This window comes from Carcharodon carcharias, chromosome 25 (assembly GCF_017639515.1).
Source record: "Carcharodon carcharias isolate sCarCar2 chromosome 25, sCarCar2.pri, whole genome shotgun sequence".
Taxonomy (NCBI): Eukaryota; Metazoa; Chordata; class Chondrichthyes; order Lamniformes; family Lamnidae; genus Carcharodon; species Carcharodon carcharias.
In genome coordinates this window covers 17,224,801-17,247,229 of record NC_054491.1, presented here as the reverse complement: position 1 = coordinate 17,247,229, position 22,429 = coordinate 17,224,801, and the positions used below count along the sequence as shown (strand labels likewise).

Sequence of the window (22,429 nt, the reverse complement as noted above, 5' to 3'; positions counted from 1 at the left end):
GAATTTTAATTCGTCCCCCATGTCCAGTGGGAACTGGGCAGGTTGGGCGTAAGTAATGGGGCGGGGTAGGGGGAGGATCACCCTACTGCCTTCACTTCCCGTTCTGGCCCATTGCAATGTTAAATTGAATGAGCCAAAGACATCGGCCCAAAATCCTTCTGTAAGTAAGCAGACAGGGCATGATGATGCCACAGGGAACTGACAGCCATTCTAATGTTGAGCTGAGCAACTTTCCCAACAGGCTGAAGCAAGCATATGGGGAGGGGTGGAGGAGGGAGAGGGTGGAGGATCAGCAGGAGCAGAGGGCAGGCGAATGTATTTCTTTCCTTTGTGGGTCCAGGAGAAGCGAGATGTCTACGGGACTGGCCAATCAAGAGTCCCGTCCCTCCCCAGGAGTTATGTGTCCCTTTCCCCCACTGCCCAGGGGGGCTTTCATTGTGAAAACAAAGCCCCATATTCCCCAGCCCTGACATCTTTTTATCACAATAAGCAGGAAATGTTGTCTTTTGATTTTTGATTAAAAGTCCGTTGGCAATGATTGGAGACTGAGACCGTATTAGGGACTTTTACCTGTAGTTTCTCTCAAGAGATTGCACCACTGATGAAGAACGAACTGCAAATTCATCCGTCCCCTTCGGCTGATTTTATTTTCATATTCCACCCCCCACCACCCCCACCTCACCCCATCCCCACAGATGGAACGCCTCGAATCATCACGTCCTTTAGCGAAAAGGTGGTCAATCCGGGTGAACAGTTTTCCCTCATGTGCACTGCCAAGGGTGCTCCTCCCCCTACCCTCACCTGGACACTGGACGACGAGTCGATTATCAGAGACAGCGGCCATCGGACTAACCAGTACACCCTGACAGATGGCACTACCGTCAGCCACATGAATGTCACCAACCCGCAGATCAAAGATGGAGGGGTTTACCGCTGTGCAGCGAGAAATCTAGTCGGCAGCGCCGAATATCAAGCGCGAATAAACGTAAGAGGTGCCTGTCTACTTTTCAATATCCGATAGGATAATTTCTGTTGTGAAGTGTTTTATGTTAACCTGTTATTTTATTCCAAGCATACATTTGTTTGATTCTTCTTAAAAGAGCTACATTTCCTTCTTAAACGAATCATCATGCAAATATATCCCCATCACTGGTAATTGCATATTTTCCTTCCCTGTTTATTTCAGGGCTGCCATTCCCTCCCCTCCCCCAACTTGAGAATTATGTATGCTGGTCCCCAGTCACATGACAACACAAAGCAGGCAACCTTTGAGGCTCTGTTATCTTGGGTGTCACCAACGACAAATGTGTAAGGCACTTGGAATTGTTGGTGCGCTGAATGGAATGGACCCAACCTCTGGAGAAACGGTGACATCTGAACTCTTAGAAAGGGACATAGGAAACATGTTTTGCTGTCAGTCTCACGATCTGCTGTTGGGTGTTGGGAAGTCAGATTCTCTTTCTTCTGACAATGGGGTTTACAGTTTTCCACCACCTCTAAACTCAGAATGCTGCAAGGAGGAAAATTAAATCTCAGTCGTTGGCACACTCGGCCTCTGTTTGAATGCTGCTTTCCTCAGACCGCTTTTATATAAATGTCCAGGTTGCTAGACCTCTATGTTCTTGAAAGGGCTTCCTTAGATCAGGGTATCATGGCAACAACTGACCCCATCATTTTCCTTTGGAGCCTTGCAGGCATCCATTGCCCAGAACATCCCAGTCTCTCTATGTCCTGTACCAGACACTCCTGGGAAAGATGGGAAACCTTTATCTTGTCACCATTTGCATTAACATATCATCCGGAATAAAGCAACATAAATTAAGCCTGGTTAAGGATGAGTGGCAAGATTTTTGATTGTGAACTGTTCCATTCAGTTGACATTACATTGAAGCTGACATTACAACATTACATTCGACACAGCTATTGATGAAAGAAGCTTAAAACACACATTTATCTATAGCTTTTAAGCCTACTGTTTTTTGGTAAATGACTATATCGGTGATAGAGTGGCATGGAAATTGTACCTCACTGCACCCAATTTACGGGTGTAAAACAGGCCCACTTTTGGCCACCAATGTCCTGCGGCCCAAGGATGCCAGAAAGACATCCGACCCTAAATTAGGCCAGATAATTTTTCAAGCGTCCGTTGTGGCTGCCTGAACCTGATGTTTGACCCAGTCTCTATGTAATGCCTGCTTTTGGAGCCCTCGGGAAATTAGAGTCCTGAGGAGACGATACAGGCTCCAGGCTTGATCTGCTCAGTTTGACCTTGCAGTGGATTTGGGTCTTGGCACTGCAGGCCACCATCGAAAAGGTGAGTTTTGGCATTTAAAATAATTGAAATAGAGCTGGAGGAACAGCAGAATCTTTCCCCTTAGCACCATAGCCCCATCCTGTTTTCCTCTTGTGCAATAGGACCCAAATTTTGCATAAGTCAATCTTTCCTATCTGCCTAAATGGGTAGCCAGTGGGAACCTACTGAAGGTTGCATCCTTTATTTTAAAGGTCCCTCCCCATAGCCTGCCTCATTCCTATGAGGCGAGGTGGGTTAAAATTGCTCCCTTATATTTCTCGTTCATCAAGTTTGAATTTTGTGAACCTGAAGATTTGGAAAAGGCCATCCTTAGCGCTATTACCTCATTAGTGTAAAAATCTTGAACTCGAGCGGAAGGGCCTGTTACTAGATTCACTTTTGGTTATGCCGGAATGAATATGAATATAATTTTCACATGCATCTGGGATCCTCCTCAGTATGAAGCTTTGTAGATCGTGACGGTAAAACGTTCTGTAGCCATAATCTGTACAACAGATGGCTGCAGCAACACAGAACCTAAGACAAAGGTCATGATGGCAGTACACATTCTTCACTGAGACCTATTCATAAAGATGTCAGCTCTGGAGTTTTCACTTTTTCTTTTAACCATTCCATTACTTTGAGACTTCTCAGTGAGACAGAGTCCATACTATGGTCCACCTGGTGAACTCTAAGCATCTTGCAGGATGCTGAACGATAAATGCCTTCACCTTTGTAAAGCTCTCCACTGTTCACTGGGCTGTGAGTGTTGTTGGAAACAGCTTCACGTGCCATTGGCCTGGTGTTTTTCAAATCAAACTTGACAAGCTCCCAAAAAAAAAATCAGCTTGATTTTTAATTCTTTTTAATGTCGTGAACACTGCACGCTTGGCTTCCCCTCAGCCTTCTTTATGGTTTATCACGCACAGTCATGTTTTAGCGAGCAACAAATTTAAAGAGACAGCGACCCATTTTGATGCCTTAAATGGAATTTTAAATTTAATTTCTTTTACAATTTTGAGTGTTTTTTTTTCCCTGACTATGGTCCTGGGGAAGTGTGATTACTTCGAGCATGTTTAGGGGATCATTATCTTGGATCCTTCAAGGATAATTGCATTCCTGAGAGGTGCAAGTTAATCCCTCAATTGCAATGGACTAATTAATGCCTCCAACCTGCCAGCTGAGATAAACTGACAGGCCAAATTTCTCCGAAGCTTCTTTGATGATTATTACAGAACCAAACAAACAAAGCAACACTTGGACCTAGGAAGGCCCAACTTTTCTTTATTGTACCTAATGAGACACCTCCCAATGATCACATAAACTTGTTAACACCAACTCACTAAAAGCCACACTGAGTCCTGTCATCCTCACTGCCCATCCACTCAGCTGCTTCATTCTTGTGAGCTGGTATTTCTCCGGCCTCTCCCATCATTTGTCCTATGCTCAAGTAAAGTCATCAGCCGATAATGTTCCCCATGTACTTGTGCAGTGCACTGGTAACTTGGACTACACGAGAGAGATTGACATTGTTTCCTGAGTCTCCATGGGTGGACTAAGTGTGGAACTGGAAATTTCAGTGTATTTTGCCTATCCCATTGAGTAGATTTACTGCAAGGCTCTGCCAGTGGTATTTGGGTGGTGTGTACACTTATCCTGAATGGCAGTAACAAATGGAAATTGGCCTTCGTTCCTTCTTTACTTCATCATCCAGTGTGAAATGAGGCCTGTTTGTAACTTGCTTTTTCCATTTGATACCTTACAGCTCTCAGGATCTATCTGGACGAGTCCATCCAGGGTCACCTCTACCAGACCTGGCATCTGATGTTGCAACAGGCTTTGGAACTACACTGCTCCATGGCCTCATTTGAAGCAGTGTGGTGGTTGGCAGGAGGGGTACGGGGGGGAGGTGTGTTTAGGATGTATGGTGCAGGAGTTTCCATTGGGAGAACAGGGCAAATGTCCTATTTTAGGCCTCTGCCAGTGCTTCTTTGGGATTGGAGATGTACAAGAGGAACCTGGGTTGACCCTTGACTTTACTTCCGAGGCAGTAAGTGGTGGCTTCCTGTGATGCACAGGTATGTTTGTTAACCCATTAATGACTAGTGTGTTTGTGGCCTTAAAAGGAACACCTGCAAAACCCTAGCATTGTGTTCTGAGATAAAAGTGATTTCAGAACTACCAGTAGGTGCTGTTTGTAAGGATTTCACTCCTTTCTTTACTGCAGCTTATGGTATCTATTAGTTGCTTTAAAATCCCGAGGGAATAAAGGGGATACCATCACTTCAAACATAGGTTTTACAAGAAAAAGTCATTTAGCTGCAAGCTGATGTAGTGTGATAGAATGCCACTGTTGGTGTTTTAATACAGGAATCCTTTTCACAGGCTCCCCAAGTATTCGCTCCATGAGAAACATCACCGCGATTGCTGGGAGAGATACTTTCATTAACTGCCGGGTCATTGGATATCCCTACTATTCAATCAAATGGTACAAAGACTCAATATTACTTCCTGACAATCACAGGCAGGCGGTTTTTGAGAATGGCACTTTGAAGCTCATGGACGTGCAGAAGGGGATGGACGAGGGGGAGTATGTCTGCAGTGTCCTGGTGCAGCAACAGCATTCCATCAGCCAGAGGGTCCATGTTGCAGTGAAAGGTATGGTTAAATGCCAAGGGCCAGAGCTCTGCATATGGCTGATTGACAGAGACAGCATCTGTCGTACATGAAAGGAGCTCTTACATTGCCCCTTGCCTCTCCCCCATTCCCTCCTCCTTGCCCCTTCTTCCATCTTCTGTGTCTCTCTCTCACCCTCATCCCTCTCTGCTCCCCTCTTTCCCCAACATCCAGCTCTCTCCCCTACCTCTCTACTCCACTTCTCTCCCCATCCACTGCTCCTTCCCCCACACCCCCTCTGCCTCCTCTCCCCACTGCCTACTCCCCCAACCTCCTCTTCTTTGCACTCCTAACTCTCTCCCCCAACCCTCTCCTTTCCCTATTCCCCTAACCTAATCGTCTTTCCACCATTCTCAATTCCTTCTCCCAGCAGTCCGCCCACCCCACCTTCCACCAAAACATTTCTTCCACACTCTCCATCTCACCCCAACCTCTCCCCATTAAAGGACCACACACACAACAAATTACAAAGACAGGTTAAAGAGTGCCAAGCTGTTTCTGTCATAAGAATGGTCAGGTGACATTAATATCATCTTTTTCATTCCTTTCTCTTCCTCCATTTTTCTTTCATAATTGCTTTCTCTTTTTCTTCCATCCCACTTTGTGCTGTTGAGCTTTAGGATTTTTGAATGTTTTTTTTTCTCCTGACAGCAAAGAGTTTGAATAAACAACGGACAGGAGTGGGGCTCAGTTATCTCAGCATTCAGAGCCGAACTGAACATTCTCCATTAAAACCCTAGGCCTTGTTGCTCCTGGTCAAAGGTCAGAGATCATAGGCCAATAACTTGCTAACTTTAACAAAAACAGATTTACCCAACCCTTCTCCCCACCTTCACTGATGATCCCTAGGTCCTTATATTAACCTACAACACAAAATATCATAAATGCATTCATGGATATTGGTCCCTCTGACATGGAGACCACATCCTTCTGCAGTGCTGTGTAGGATTGAATGGAATAACAAATTTGTTTTTAATCCTTGTTGTATCTCCTGTATCTTTAGCATTGTGCGATGTAAGACAGGTGACTCATTTGTCTACAACAGAAATTCAAATTAATTTACACATTGAAGAAGAGAGGTAGTTTTCCGAGAGTTATCCGAATGTTATGCAGGATAACTCCCAATAAGAAAAACCCACCTGGATCATGCATAATCTAACACGTTCTGACAGGAGTTTGTAGTATTACATAGGTATCCTGTATTATACTGCACCTTGTCAGCCCACGGTCTTCCTCTGCAGCATAAGTGGCAGAGGCTGCCATAGCAGAGCAGGGTTCCTGAGCCACGCCAGGTGATACCTAACACAGAGTTAACCACCATGTGCAAACTATCGTCTCACGAGATGGAAAGCTGCTGAAGCAGAACCGTACAGACTCCATAATATATTCGTAGCCTTGTCCTCTCGTCCATAACCAATTACATATCTACAAGTGAAACAGAACTATTAAACTAATTACCTAACTAATGGAACAATTTCAAATTTGGATCTTAACTTCAGATGTCAGTTTTAAAATCCATATCTTAACACATAGACGATGTACAAATCTTTCCTCGCCAGACCCCAGGCACACAGAATCACTGAATCTTAACGGCATAGAAGGAGGCCATTCGGCCCATCATGTCTGCACCGGCTCTCCAAATGAGCATTATGACCTAGTGCCATTGCCCTGCCTTTTCCCTGTACCCTTGCACATTGTTTCTATTCAAATGTTCTTTTTCCATAGGCTATTGTCTATATGAGACATACTGACTGTCAGGACAAATGAACGGGCCTCTTGCCATCTTATTCCTGAGCTTGTTGCCGAGAGTTGTATTTGGAGTTGTTTTCTACTCATCTTTTCCATGAGGGAACCCTCTAAAAGGAACATATATTGTTGCTCTGATTTTCCATGTACCTCAATTCTTTGCAGCATGCAACTGAGCCAATTGTTATAATGACCCTATCCCTCGGGATTTTGGGATTGGGGGGGTCAATGCTAGTCAGGTGGCTGCCTAAAGTTCCACTTTTGGTCATGGAGCAGAGTTCCTAGAACCTCAGGTCCACAGCGTAATAGTATGTTCAAGCGTGTACGAGATTGTGAGACATGCAAACTAATATTGTCCAGGAAAGTCCTCAATATTGTTCCAATCTTCCCCCCAGCCGGAACTGTGCTCACGGAGTTTCCGACTCATTTGCGCTGAAGTAACATCAGCAGCTCTGAGGAATTTCCTGGCCATTGTACTTTTTCTATCTATAAAGTAACTGCCCTCACTTTCTGTACATCATGGTTGGTCGAAAGGAAGATTTATTTTGCCTTCATTATAATTCACCATTTGGGGGTCATTCAAAATAATGTGGTTGGTGTGAGAAGCGATTCAATCTTTAAGAAAAATGAGTTTCAAAGGTCTGAATGCCCTCTTCTCACCTCTGAGTTTCCTTATGTTTTTAAGTGCTAATTAATGAGCATGTTTAGCACGACCATTGCAGTTGTTCACTTTGGTGGAATGTTCCCGAAGCTGCTAGAGCATACTCAAGGTTACGTATGCAGTGTTATGTAACTGGGCGAGTGGTAATAGAGGGAAGCAGAATGGAGGCTGTGGATAATTGTGATAATTAGTTTAATAGTTCTGTATTTCATCTGTAGTTATGCAGTTGGCTATGGACATGAGCAGCGTTTTAAGAGCAAGGCTATTAATATTATGGAGTATGTACAGCTCTGCTTTGGCAGCCTCCCGTATCGTGAGACGATCATTCACACCTTGGCGGTCAACTCTATTGCACATGACCTGGTGTGGCTCAGGAATTCTGCTCTGGCATGTTAGTCTCTGCTGCTTTAGCTGCAGAGGAAGACAGTGGGCTGAGAAGGTGCAGTATAATACAGAAAAATACCTCTGTGATTCTATAATCTCCTGTCAGAATGTGTTAGATCATCCAGAATTCAGGTGGGCATAGAGTGTGGCACTGAAATACCAATGTCATTGCTAAGAAGAAGCCAGTTGTGCTTTATATAAAAAAAAATGCGATAGAGCAACACACTTGAGCCTGTGCCTTTAAGCAATTCTCAGAATAAAATCTGAGCTATGACAGATTCAGTAGACCACAAACGCTCCTCCACAGCAGTCAGCAGCCCAGCATTTGTGGCTATCGGAGATTACAGTCAACTCTAATACAGCATTTGGCACCTAGGTGAAGCGGGTGGGAATGTTCCGCCAGAATTCTGTCAGCCTTTGACTGGAATGACACTTTCAATCGAGGAAAGTGCAGCAGCTAGTCTTCACAGCAATCACTGTGATAAACTGTTCCAAGCTTTGGCACTGCCACCATTGCTCTGCGCCAATCATCCTTTCACTCACTGGCATATGTGATACTCGAATTTAATTTGTTCAGAGGCAGCAAATCTTCCCTTTGGGCTTTGATGTTCTATGGTATCAGCTAGCATTCACACACGGAATTTAAACAAAGAAACTCTTCAATTTAATTATAAATGTTTACCAATGAGTATACATAGAGCAAGATACAGAGGAATATTAGAGAGAGATAAAGATATGGCGGTTTGGTGGAGATTACTGATGTTACAGCTGTAGTAGAGATACAAAGATATATATCACATTTTCACTCTCTGTACACTTCAGTGATTCCTTTGGGATGCAGATCATGGTACTTAAGGTTTTCCTTTAAAATTGCTGCACTAGATTCCTTTCATGGTTCAGAAATGTTCTCTCTTATTTTGCTGAGCCCTACAGTTCGGGGAGATTGCATGTTTGATACCATCCCCCAAAGAGTTGCCTGACTCCTAGCTAGTGTGGTGTTAGCATTGCTACAAGTGGCTTCATGGACCATGAGTTAGGGTGTGGGGAACTGAGCGGCCTTTCCTACTCCCCATCCCTATGCAACCCTTGCAGTTTTAGCCTGACATCAGCTTGCATTTATGTAGCACCTTGAGCCTAGTGCATCAGGCAGCTTTGGGGAAGTGGATACTGAGCGAAGAAGGAAAGATTAGAAGAACTGACCAAAAGCTTGGTCCAGTGGATGGGTTTTAAGGAGGATCTTAAAGGAGGAGAGAGAGAGAGAGATGGAGAAGTGCAGCAATTTCAGGAGGTAAAGGTAAGCCTCAAGTCATTATTTCTCCAGGTCACAGAGACATCCTTCTATACCGTTCCCATTCTTCATGTGGGTGGTCGGTTCTGATGAAAGGTTATCGACCTGAAATATGAACTCTGTTTCTCTATCCACAGAAGCTGCCTGACCTCTTGAGTATTTCCAGCATTTTCTGTATTTACATGGGTGTGCCTGGGTGGTGAGTGTTGACATTCCAATCCCTAAATCCACTTGAGTATTTCTAGGAGGACCTGTTTGAAAGCAGTCAGGAGTGAGGAACACAGCCCATTTTCTCATCAGTGCCCCTGAGGACTCTTCAGTTGAGGGTTTTCTTTAGGACAGTGGAGGTACAAACTGCCAATGACTTTGCCATATAGTGCATTGCAAAACAAGGCTTATAAATATTGTCGAATGTTCCCTCTGTTGAATCCACAGTGCGTGCAATGAAACCTACAAGGAAAAGGGTGATATTGAATCCTAAATGTTTTTTGGATTAAATTTTTAATAGAATACTGTGGTTAAAGGAACAGCCATTTCCAAAGTGAATCTCCACAAAAGCTTTATTGGAAAGGCTGCCTCTATTTATACTCCCCATTTATTGCAAATTTAAAAACCAATAACGGGTAGTGAGAGAAATTGTGAATGATAAGGACACTCTTGGTTTAAGAATTCCCATTGCCTGTGTTTTTTTTAAATTTAGGGAAGGGCTAGGTCCTATAGTTCAGGACAACATTAACGTTACAAAAGACTTAATAAGTTCTCCCTGACCCTTCAGCTGGGGGTAATGAATTGCTCAGTCATTGAGTCTAGAAGGCCCCAGTATTAATCATGAGCTGTGCTGAGTTGGTTGAACTCAGCCTAGGCACAATCGGCCCAAACGCTCCTGGGTTAACAGCAAAAAAAAATGGAACAAATTACCCAATCCCAATTACCAAAATGGCCCCTGTTGGAAAATTGTCAGTGAAATAGTGACTGCCCAGACTCCCAAATGAAGGATGGTCACTTGGGGAAGGCACGGAAGGTGGCTCAGTAACTTGTGGAAGTAAAGAACTGAGATTTATATACATGTCTGGCACCAAGCTCGGTGCATACTTGAACTGTCCTACATAAGCCAACTCAGTTATACTGTGCTGTATTGGAAGAGCCTATTCAGTAGCTATCATTGTGGAAAATGGTGCTAGATTATGCATGACTACCAGCACATGCCAGCAGAGACATGGTGAGGTTAAAGGCCTTGCTCTATACCATAAGTTTTTATGTTTCTATATTACCTGATAACTAGAAGTTGGAGAATCTACCCCATTAGTATTGCTTGGTTTGGCTAAGGAAATTGGGATATACAATCTGATTACCTCGACAGCAATACTCTGACTCCTAACAGTAATACTGTGACCCTCACAGTAATACCCTGGCCCCTGACAGTAATCCTCTGGCCCCTGACAGTAATCCTCTGGCCCCTGACAGTAATCCTCTAACCCCTGACAGTAATCCTCTGACCCCTTACAGTAATACTTTGATTCCTGACATTAGTACACCAATCCCTGACATTAATACTCTGATCCTGACATAATATTCTGAGCTTTGACAATAATACTTTGAACCCTGGCATTATTACTCTAATCCCTGAGTGTAATAATCTGACCTTTGACAATAATACTCTGACCCCAGACAATAATACTTTGAACCCTGGCATTATTACTCTAATCCCTGAGTGTAATAATCTGACCTTTGACAATAATACTCTGACCCCAGACAATAATACTTTGACCCTTGATAGTTAATGGGCGCAAAAGATCAGGCTGGATTGCGATGGTCCCACAGTTAATATGCTGTCTGTTCCTATCAAAGCTCATTCACGAGTAGCAGCCATGACTGGGGGACATCTGGTCCCTATAGTATCAAATGAGACCTTGGGAGAGGAAGGGAGGAGGGACTGTCAGCAAGACAAAACACATTTTCACTTAAAAAGCCTGATCGCTTTATTCCTATGTGCCTTAATTTGGGGCCACTGGCAAAATGTGCAGCCATTGATCCTGCTGTTAAAACACAATGCCCAACTGCCATTGATGAGAAACAGTGTAAACAGGTACAAAATGAATGTATAAAGGAAGGCCGATGACTTTCTGTTTGAATTGAGGTTTTGTTTTCAGTAGCTGCCAGTGTTCAGATTTGCACCATTCTCCTTCAGTGCCAAAACATCTGACTATCAGAGTTCCTTTGAAGAATTGTTCAGTAATAAGCACCTTGCCGTGTTTATGGGTTTGAATCAAGTTGCTCCAACGAGCAGAAAGGTGGTCTTCAGCCCAACATCGCGGCAATGAGAGTGCTCACTTGTAGCCTCAGGAAACAAACCTGCAGACCTACGGGGATCGAGCGGGTGAATGGAGCTGATAGGACTGCTCAGCGGGGAGACCGGCATGGACTCAATGGGCTGAATGGCCTCCATTTGTGCAGTAAATAACTATGACTCTATGGGCTTTTTGTCAGGTCTGATAATACAGAACTTCAATGGGCTAAATTTTCCACTGTCATATGTTGCCTCCAGTGTCAGGAAACATGCATTGTTCCTGAAAGTGCTTTATTATTGCAAGGCCAAACATTACCTTGTGTTTAAGAGTTAATTGTAGTCTAGGTGACACAAATGTAATTAAAAAGCAGTCATAAACCACGGGGTGTTTTGTGTGTGATCTGTTCACCTGGTGTATGTACCCTTACTCCATTCCCTGTTGCAGCTCCTTCAATGAATGTGACCTTGCGGGTGTAGATAATAGGGAAAGCATAACACAACAGGTTATAAATAAGACATAAAAACAAAAAACTGCGGATGCTGGAAATCCAAAACAAAAACAGAATTACCTGGAAATTCAACAGAAGGTTGAAGGGTCATGAGGACTCGAAACGTCAACTCTTTTCTTCTCCGCCGATGCTGCCAGACCTGCTGAGTTTTTCCAGGTAATTCTGTTTTTGTTATAAATAAGACATTTCTGGCACTGAGAATGTCACCATCAAAATATCAGGCATGTCAACCAACATTTTATTCAGTAAAACACTAAGAACTCAAGTGTCCTTTGGATTTAAACTGAAGAACCCAAATTTTTGTTACTGAAAACAAAATGAAATTGGGGATAAAAATGATCAAGTGACCTTCTGAAATTCTCCCTCCAGCAAATGGTTTTGGCTTTACAGTGAGGTCATTTATGAGAGAAGTTAGGACAGACTTTTTCACTCAAAGGACTGTAAAAGGGCTGTAGGGTTAGTGACAAATGATCTTGGTTCTAAAGATCAAAATGTAGAATCGGTTTGGGTAGAGGTAAGAAATAGCAAAGATAAGAAGTCACTTGTGGGAGTAGTTCATAGGCTGCCTAACAGTAACTACACAGTAGGATGGGGTACACAGGAAGAAGCAATGGGGGCTTGTAAGAAAGGTACGGCAGTAATCATGGATGATTTTAATTTACACAAACACATATTGGATGAATCAAATCGGCAAAGGTAGCCTGGAAGATGGGTTCATAGAGTTTTTACAGATCAATTTCTTAGAGCAGCATATTCTAGAGCCAACAGGCTATACTAGAAATGGTTGTGTGCAATGAGGCAGGTTTAATTAATGACCTTATGGTAAAGGAGCTTCTAGGTAGCAGTGATCATAACATGACTGGATTTCACATTAGGTTTGAGAGTAAGGAGTGTGGATTTAAGACTAGCATCTAAAATTTGAAAAATTTAAATTTGAACTCTGGCTTCGAAGAAGAGTCATATTGGACTCGAAATGTTAACTCTTTTTCTCCCTCCATAGATGAGGCCTGCTGGGTTTATCCAGCACCTTCTGTTTATATTTCAGATCTCCAGCATCCACAGTATTTTGCTCTTATTATCAGATCAGCCATGATCTTATGGGATGGCAGAGCAGGCTTGAGGGGCCGAACGGCCTGCTTCTGCTCCTAATTCTTGTGTTCTAGAAATTTTAAATTGTCTCCCTCAAAAAGTTATGGATGCCGAGACAATTGAAGCTTTCAAGACTGAGATCGATTGATTTTTGTTGGTAAGGGTATCAAGAGACATGGAGCAAAGGCAAAATGGAGTTGCGGGATAGATCAGCCATAACTGAATGGCAGAGCAGGCTTGAGGGTCTGAATGATTGACCCCTGGGGCTGTATATTACGGCTCCACCACACCCCCCACGCCCCCCCAAAACAAAGTTGGGGGGATGCCAACTCACTGTGTGCCAGCCTACCCCGCAGCTATAATGCACTGTGGGTGAAATTGTCTGCCGAGGGACATCTGCCCCTCACTGTGGGGGGAAGTCCCATCCTCGGGAACTGCCAGCCAATCGGATTGGCCAGCAGCTCCGGCAGTCTGGGCAGCACCAAGAACACATTTAGCAGGCATTGCTGGGACTGAAACCAGTCCCAAGGAGAAGGCCCAATGGATCATGGGGTGATGTATGTCCAGGGTATTGGGCAGGAAGGGTTCGGGAGTGGGGTGGTGGGTTTTGACAAGTAGGTGGGTAGGAAGAAAGGGCAGTTACTATCTTAGGGGGACTGCCGCCACGCACAAAGGGCATCCCCGAAGATGGAGCCTCATCCCCACTTCCTTCCCACCCTTTTAAAAAGTATTTTAAAAAATGGCTTGCCCACCACAGCTCAACTGCCCTTGCCAACTTTGCTATGGCATGGGCAGTGTATTATCGGGGGTCAATTGACTTGTTAATAAGCTTAGTTGACCCTTTATTATTTATTTCTTTATGGCGGGCCAGCTGCCAATTTCGGCTTCCACCACCTACCGTGTTATGGGGATGAGTTCGGGAGTGGGCAGGAAGGTTGGCACCTACCCTATTTTACGCACTCTCCTCCCGAAAACATGCCTGGTGGTAAAATTCAGCCCCTGATCCGATGTGCCTATATTCAAGAATAGGTTCACTTGTTATTAAGGACCTGAGTGTTTCTTTCCTGGTGTAGACTGTGGTCGCTGCCTCTTTGCTTTCCTGCTGTTGTTTTCCTTTAAACAGTGATTGATTCGTCCCCTGTGATGCTAGAATGCTCCGTAGAAACCTTTCCCTCTTTGACCATGTTACTGCCTGGCACTGCAGCCAGTGTTCCTGTATCATCCACTTTACAGTATGTTTGAAATGAAGGTTTAAAATAAACCATTTTTATTTCCCCATTTGAAAAATTTTAGCAGGAGAGCAAGTAGCAGAATGGAAAAGTGTTACAGAGAAAACCAAGCAGCAGAGAAGGAGGCCACTTAGCCCATTATGCCTGTGCTGACTCTCTGAAAGAACTACCAAATGGACAATAATTAACAATTACTAGTCAGCTGATGGGGATGGCTGAAGAATTCACAACGTCTTGATTTTAGACTCTCTGATGAGAAAGAGATACACTGTTTTGGAGGAGAGTGAAAAGATATGTTAGCAGGGTTATTTAGTTATGTATATTCCCTCCTCATTCTGATATATGCTTGTTAATACATTAGAAATGGTCCCATTCTTAATCTTCCCACACCATTCCCTACAATTTTGACAAGTGAGGCTGGTTATTTTCTTGTTTGTTTTTTTTCCCCCCTGCTCCAAATCCCTCCTGATATTAAGCAGCTGATTGACCTTGGGGTTCAGTTCCATAAACAGCCGTCACAGTTGAGTATTTCACCCAAGGTGGAACGTCTATCTGGGAGCCTAGCTAAGGGGCACTGGGCAAACAGTTCAGCCAACTGCACCTGTTCACACAGGAACAGGAGACTTGGCTGACCTTCCTCCCTCTTGTTGAAAGGCTCTGATGCTAGTCGTTGTGACTTTTCCCCCTGATGATTTATGTTGAGGCTGGATTTAATGGCATTCTTTTGGAAAAAAAAACAATTTTGGCCCAGAAATGTTTTCGGAAAATAATGCTGATCTTCATATTCATGTGTAAGAAGCCAGCAGTATGTGGCAAGGACAAGATACCCCAAGTGCCAAATCGTGAAACAATACCTCCCTTGTGAGTTTCAAGAAATTGCTGCATATGCACCTTAAATATCAAATTAAAGTCAACATGTAAAGTTACTTCACAACGTAAGGACCCTTGTTAAGAGGAGATTCACGTTCCTGAAACACCTGAACTCTCCAGCTCAGAAAGGGAACGATGGATTTTGTGTTCCCTTATATCCTTCAAACAAAAATTCACTATTTACTCAGGTTGGACTGGTAAACTATACTGTGAACAAAAATAAATTAGGATCGGTGGAGTGTGTTTTGAGGAAAAAAAGAGGAGAGACAGGTGCAGAACTGGAGAGGGAGCTGAAGACTGGACCACTCATGATAGGTAAGCAGGAGGGCAGAATTGGAGGAGTGCAAAGATTTTTAAAATTCATTCATGGATGTGGGCTTCCTGGCTGGGCCAGGATTTATTGCTCATCCCTAGTTACGCTTGAGAAGGTGGTTATGAGCTGCCTTCTTGAACCGCTGCAGTCCATGTGGTGTAGGTACCCCCACAGTGCTGTTAGGAAGGGAGTTCCAGGATTTTGTCCCATTGACAGTGAAGGAACGACAATATATTCCCAAGTCAGGGTGGTGAGTGACTTGAAGGGGAACTTCCAGGTGGTGGTCCTATCTATCTGCTGCCCTTATCCTTCTAGATGGTAGTGGTCGTGGGTTTGGAAGGTGCTGTCGAAGGAGCCTTGGTGAATTCCTGTAGTGCATCTTATAGATGGCACACACTCCTGCCACTGTGCGTCGGTGGTGGAGGGAGTGAATGTTTGTGGATGTGGTGCCAATCAAGCAGGCTGCTTTGTCCTGAATGGTGTCAAGTTTCTTGAGTGTTGAGGGAGCTGCACTCATCCAGGAAGTGGAGGGTATTCCATCGCACTCCTGACTTGTGCCTTGTGGACAGACTTTAGGGAGTCAGGAGATGAGTTACTTGTCACACTATTCCTAGCTTTTGACCTGCTCTTGTAGCCACTATATTTATATGGCTAGTCCAGTTCAGTTTCTGGTCAATGATAACCCGCAGGATGTTGATAGTGGGATTCAGTGATGGTAATGCCATTGAACATCAAGGGGCAATGGTTGGATTCTCTCTTGTTGGAGATAGTCATTGCCTGACACTTGTGAGGCACGAATGTTACTTGCCACTTGTCAGCCCAAGCCTGGATATAGTCCAGGTCTTGCTGCATTTGGACATGGACTGCTTCAGTATCTGAGGAGTCATGAATAGTGCTGAACATTGTGCAATCATCAGCGAACATCCCCACTTCTGACCTTATGATGGAAGGAAGATCATTGATGAAGCAGCTGAAGATGGTTGGGCTGAGGACACTACCTTGAGGAACTTGGAAGGTTGTAGGGCTAGAGGAGGCTATGGAGATAGGGAGGTGCGAGGCTATGGAGGGATTTGAAAACAAGGGTGACAATTTTAGAATTAATGGGCAGAATCTTTGGGTCAGCAAGCGGGGGCAGTCCCCACTCACCGACACATAAAATGATGTGCGGTGATGTCAGCCGTGTATCCCGATGTCACCGCAGGTCATTCTGATCCTCAGTTCGGCGGGCCATTTTAAAACTAATTAAGGTAATGAATTAAGCTGCCTGTCGAACCTTAAGGTTGGCGGGGGGCAGGCGAAGAGCCCAGGCGGCATTTGCATTTCTCATGAAACCTCATCCATGGGCGGGATGGGGTTTCATGAAGGGTTTATTAATTTAAATAGTTTTTTAAATTAAAGTTCATTGACATGTCCCAGCCCATGTGACACTGTCACATGATGGGACATGTCTTAAAAATTTATTTTTCTTTGTTAAAATTTTAAAAAATCAAACTGATCTCCCTGAGGCAGCTCTTTGCCTGAGGGAGATTTTTGTGCTCTCTCATGCGCATATGCGAAAGAGTGCAGGCCCTGACTCAGCCTACTCCCCCTCTCCCCACCCCCCCCCACCCCCCCCTCTCCCCCATCCCCCCCCCCCACCCCCCGCAGCCCGCATAGGGGGTGCTCAGCGCTTCCGGGTATGCATCACGCTGGGTGGGCCTTAATTGGCCCGCCCATTCAAAATGGTGACGCCCAGCCAATCGCAGGCGGCGATTAGCTGCACACTCGCCTGCTCCCACTCCTGCCCAACCCCCTCCCCCCTCCCCCCACCCCACCCCCGTTGGGGAGAAAATTCTCCCCAATGTCTTAATGGATTCTTTAATTGCCTGCTATTTGATCATTTAAAATGCTCTTTATCTGAAGGTTATAGTGGTATATACATGTTGTTGGAGAGTTCTTACCAATAGCTCCTGCTTGGTCTAGAAACATTTTCGAACCCTGTGTCACATGACAGAGGACATTGTACTCTGTCAATGATGTTTACAGATTAGGACATAATCACTTAAAAACACACTACAATAATGGAAACTGTGGCGTTTCATTCCTACTCCTAGCAAATTGTTCTTAGAGGTTTTTAAATGTAAAATTTAGTTTTAAAATCTTTTTTCTACATTTCCTTTGTTTCTTTCTCTCTCTGAATCTAACCTTCCTTTCCCCCTCTTCTTTCTACTCTTGATTTGACTCCTACCCACTCCATTTTCTTCTCTGTTGTTCCTCAGTTTCTTTCCCAATCTTTAAATCTCATTGGTCAGGAAATGGGCTGCTGGCCGTATCATTCACTGAGGTCCCAGATGACCTGTTACCCTCACTGCACCATTCCCAGTTCACCCTCCCAGCAAGTTGCAAAAGTGTTTTAAGCTGAAGGGTGATGGACAGAGCCTAACAAATGGGCCGCACCATGAGATAAAAACAGAAAATTCTAGAAATGCTCAGCAGGTCTGACAGCAACCAGGGAGAGAGAAACAGAGTTAGCGGCTGGGATTTTCCAGTCCCATCCACCGTGGGACCTGGAATATCTACCCGAAGTCAACAGTCCTTTGGCTGGTCCGTCAAATTTTCCTGGAAAATCCAGGCTGACGTTTCAAGTCTGTGCCCTTCCATCAGAACTGGGAAAAGTTGGAAATTTAATCAGTTTAGAGCAAATAAAAAGAGGTCAGATGGGAAGAAAAATTGAAGGGAAGGTCTCTGATAGGGTTGGGGGCAAGACAGATTAAATGACAAAAGGTTACAAGCCAAAGGGAGGAGCGATGGGATAAGTAAATATGTGTCTAGATGAGGTGTGAATGGCAGGATAGTCATCATCTGAATGGAAAGTAAATGGATTGAGAAAGAAACAAGAAGAAAAGGCCGAACCAGCAAAACAATAAACGAGACAAATTGGGGGCAGAGGTTTTGATTTAGAATTGTTGAAGTCGGTGTTGGGTCCGGAAAGCTGTAAAGTGCCCAGTCAAAAGACAGGCCAGGATTTTCCCCTCGGCGATTTGAGGGCGGTTCTCACTCAACGAGGGGAAAATGACGCCGGATGATGTTGGGAGGAATCCCCGACGTCATCCTGGTGCCTTTAAATGTTTAGGAAGGAGGGCGGACAGCGAAACCAGCTGTGCGCCCGCCGACCTGCCAATGGCCAATTGAGGTCATTGACAGGCTCATTAAGATAAATAAAGACCTGCCCGTCCAAGCTTAAGGCTGGTGGGCAGGCCAGGAACCCCGGCGTGTTCCTGATTATTCATGAAACTTCATCCACTGGCAGGATGAAGCTTCATGTCCGTTTTTTAAAAACTTAATAAACTTCATGTGCTTCTTATTTATGTCCCATCTCGTGTGACATTGTCACATGAGGGGGACATGTTAATAATTTTAATATTTCTCTATTTTTTGACTTTTCTTACCTGTCAGTAATCTCCCTGAGACAGGACTTTGTCTCAGGGAGCAGCGCGCACGTTTGTGCGCATGCATGAAAGAGCGCACTTTGACAGTTGGGGAATCCCCCCCCCCCACCCCGCATCGGGCAAGCCGCTGGACGGGCCTTAATTGGTCCACCCACTCAAAATGGCGGCGGGCCCCTGTTTCAGTGGCGAGGGTAAGCTGTCCACCCGCCGCTGAGCCGGTGGGGCCCGCCCACCATCCGAGGGCAAAATTCTGCGCATGAGGTGCTGTTCCTCAGGCTTGTGATGAGCTTCATTGGAACATCATGAGATGCTCTGCTCTCGCATAACCCAGGCCTGGTGTGGTACTGCCGGGTACCTTCGTTTTTGAGGCCAATGGTAATGGCCCTGGCAAAATTAAATTCATTAAATTCCCCCAGCATCTTCAGAGGAAATCCTCTTGTCTTGTTTTAACAAATGCAGTGCGTCAGTCAAAGGGAAAGGAAAAAAATTGCTGGAAGCAATGCAGTTTGATGGTAACATAAGATGTAGGTACTTTCTACATGCTAAACAAGGTTTCACAATGTCGACAGCATATTAAACATGTAATCTGTGCAGGGCTCATCTCCACCCATGCTGCTGCGGTGTTTTTTTTTAATGTTTTGCTAGCTGTTTAAAAAAAATACACCTCATTTTTTAAGTGCTCAAGGAGACATATAAAATGCATCTTGCTCACATTAATTATTCAGGGCTATGCAGGGAGCCTTGTGCTCAGACTAGACCACTGAGTCTCCTAGTCTTGCCATGATTAAATTCTGATTATGCTTCACAAGAGCGTGGATTGTGTCCTTGAGGATTTGGCTGTGCAAACGCAGAGCTGTAATACTTTAATTCATCGGTAAGACACAGATCCCCTATGAGAGCTTCAGACTTTAAAACCAAAAGAAAATAATCAAGTTTGACATCCTCTCCTGCACATTTGGATCTTTAAACCAAGCAAAACTTTTCATTTACTGACTCCTTCAGTTTGAATAAAAAGTTTCTCCTAAACAACGACATTAAAACAGAGCCTGCCCGATAATTAAAGAGACCCATTCCTTCATGGACAAGTGTGTGTTTTACCAAATTATGACCCACATCACTCCTGTTTACAAGGGAGTGCATCTTGATGTAAGGCACTGATTTTCAAAACTGGGGTTTCCAAAACTCCAGGTGGAATTTTGGGGCTCAGCAAAGTTAGTCATCCTCTGGTCTGATCTCCAGCTTAGTAGCTCATCTATGTTGGCAGATTTTGCCCAAAGAGCCTAGGCCCAGCTCTTATGGCAGTCAAGATTCATGGACCTCCCCCCTCCCTCCCCCTGTCCCATTGCCACCCACAAAGGTTGGCATCACAACTCTGGTTGGGTGTATCCCTGGAGCCTTCAGCACAAGACATCTTGAACCAGCCAACCCTCACTCTCCCACCACTGGTACATCTTCCAAGCACACTGCCTTCATCCAATAGTGGGGAAGACATTGGGCTCTTTGTTAGATGCTCTTAAATAATCAAATAGCAGGGGGAAAAAAACGTCAAGGCATTAATTTCAAAAATCTCATCCTTGTTTTCAAATCTCTCCATAGCCTCGCACCTCTCTATTTCCAGAACCTCCTCCAGCCCTACAACCCTCTGAAATCTTTGCCTCTTCCAATTCTGCCCTCCTTCTTGTGCATCATGCCTTCAGCTCCCTCAACCTAAGTGAATTGTGTTTGTGTTTATTTTTAAAGAAAATCTCTTTGGGACAATTCCCTTATAATTTCTGGGCTCTCATCTATCTTGGTCTTTATTTTTAATATCCTGATGAAGTCAACAGAAAGGGTGCAACACCTGTAAAGTTTGTACTTTGATGTGTTTTGCCACAGGCACATTTGCTTCCAATGGTTATCCTCCAAGAGAAGTACAAATTACTCCTGATTTTAAACTTTAAAAATTCTTACAATTGCATTTATAGAGCACTTCACTTTAGTAAACCATTCCAAGGCATTTCACAGGAGTGTTATCGAACAAAATTTGACATTGAGCCAGACAAAGAGATATTAGAATAGGCAGAGTGTGTTTGGAAAAGAGGAGAGAGAGAGGTGTAGAACAGGAGAGGTTTAGGGGGGGAATTCCATATTTAGGGCTGAGGGAACGTGATGACTAATGATGCACAAGAAGGCGGGCAGAATTGGAAGAGGCAAAGTTTTCAAAGGGTTGTAGGGCTGGAGGAGGTTCTAGAAATAGAGAGGTGCGAGGCTATGGAGAGATTTGAAAACAAGGATGAGATTTTTAAAATTAATGCCTTGACTTTTTTTTCCCCCTGCTATTTGATTATTTAAGAGCATCTAATTAGCCTGTAGTAGCTTTACTGCTGGTGTCCACTGTCCTTGGATTTTCTCAGTGCATGTAGAACTCCGACATTGGCGGAATATTCAGATTGTCATGCACTAGGAGAATCTTCACGTTTTCATTGATCTGTGGTAGTCACTTGACTGTGTGATTGTTTAAGTTGAAATTTGTAGAATTGGGGTAGATGTATTTTGAACAGTGAGCATTTGCTACTTTTTATGCTCCTGGAGATGAGGAAAGTGAGTACTGCAAAGTGCAGATCAGTTCGACAAGACAAACAATATGGTGGCCTCACTAATTTTATTAATTACAGTTCAACTAGCTGCACACTCTAAGAAGTCAGTAAGGGAAAAGAATGGGTTGGGAAAACAGCAACGCATGGATTGGATCTCTTTTTTTTTAAACTCCTGTTCTGGCATTTTCCCCTTAACACAGTCCTTTATATACCCCCATCTCCATGACTGGTACATGTTCTGCCCTCAGCCCAGTCATGACACTGCAGCCCCTTTAATCCATTAATGGACATGCTTCCATCTTTTCTCTGACTCCATCTGATTCCATCTCTGACTCCTTTCAGCAGCTTCCCAGCAAAAACATCTTAAAACAATCTAGAGTAACAAAAACAGAAAGTGGTGGAAAAACTCAGCAGGTCTGGCAGCATCTGAGGAGAGAGAAAAACAGAGTTGACATGTATGACCCTTCTTCAGAGCAGTAAGGCAGTTTGGCATTAGAGAAATGGAAGACCCTTTTACTTTTCTTCTAAATTAAAGGTGCCACCCAGTACTCCTAGGTTCAGAACAGCATGGAGCAGGATAACTAATCATTAGGGGAGGTGGTAGCATAGTGGTATCGTCATTGGACTGGTAATCCAGACACTCAGGGTAATGCTCTGGGTACCTGGGTTTGAATCGCGCTACACCAGATGGTGGAATTTGAATTCAATACAAGTCTGGAAATAAATGCCTGATGATGACCATGAAATCATTGTCGATTGTCGTAAAAACCCATCTGGTTCACTAATGTCCTTTAGGGAAGGAAATCTGCCATCCTTACTTGGTCTGGCCTACATGTGACTCCAGATCCACAGCAATGTGGTTGACTCTCCAATGCCCTCTGAACAAAGGAAATTGGGGATGGGCAATAAATGTTGGCCTAGCTAGCGACGACCACATCCCACAAACAAGTAAAAAAAAATTTTGGCCACTCTTGATTAAAATAAGTCAGTGCCAAGTGATGGAAAATATTGTGGCAGTTTTATGTTGCTGGTCAATGGGAGTGAGAGGCTTCTTTGCAAATGCCCCAAATACACTTCTCT

At 44.2% G+C, this 22,429-nt stretch overlaps 1 protein-coding gene across 3 annotated transcripts in view; it reads left to right on the top strand.

Annotated features, from left to right (window-relative positions):
* Positions 1–22,429, top strand: part of LOC121269638 (Down syndrome cell adhesion molecule-like protein 1 homolog) — a 474,540-nt gene that overhangs the window by 289,528 nt on the left and 162,583 nt on the right. For all 3 annotated transcript variants that reach the window (XM_041174392.1, XM_041174393.1, XM_041174394.1), the window contains 2 exons: positions 696–992; positions 4,679–4,951. In XM_041174392.1, coding sequence (XP_041030326.1) covers positions 696–992; positions 4,679–4,951 — 570 coding nt within the window. The remainder of the gene's footprint in view (positions 1–695; positions 993–4,678; positions 4,952–22,429) is intronic.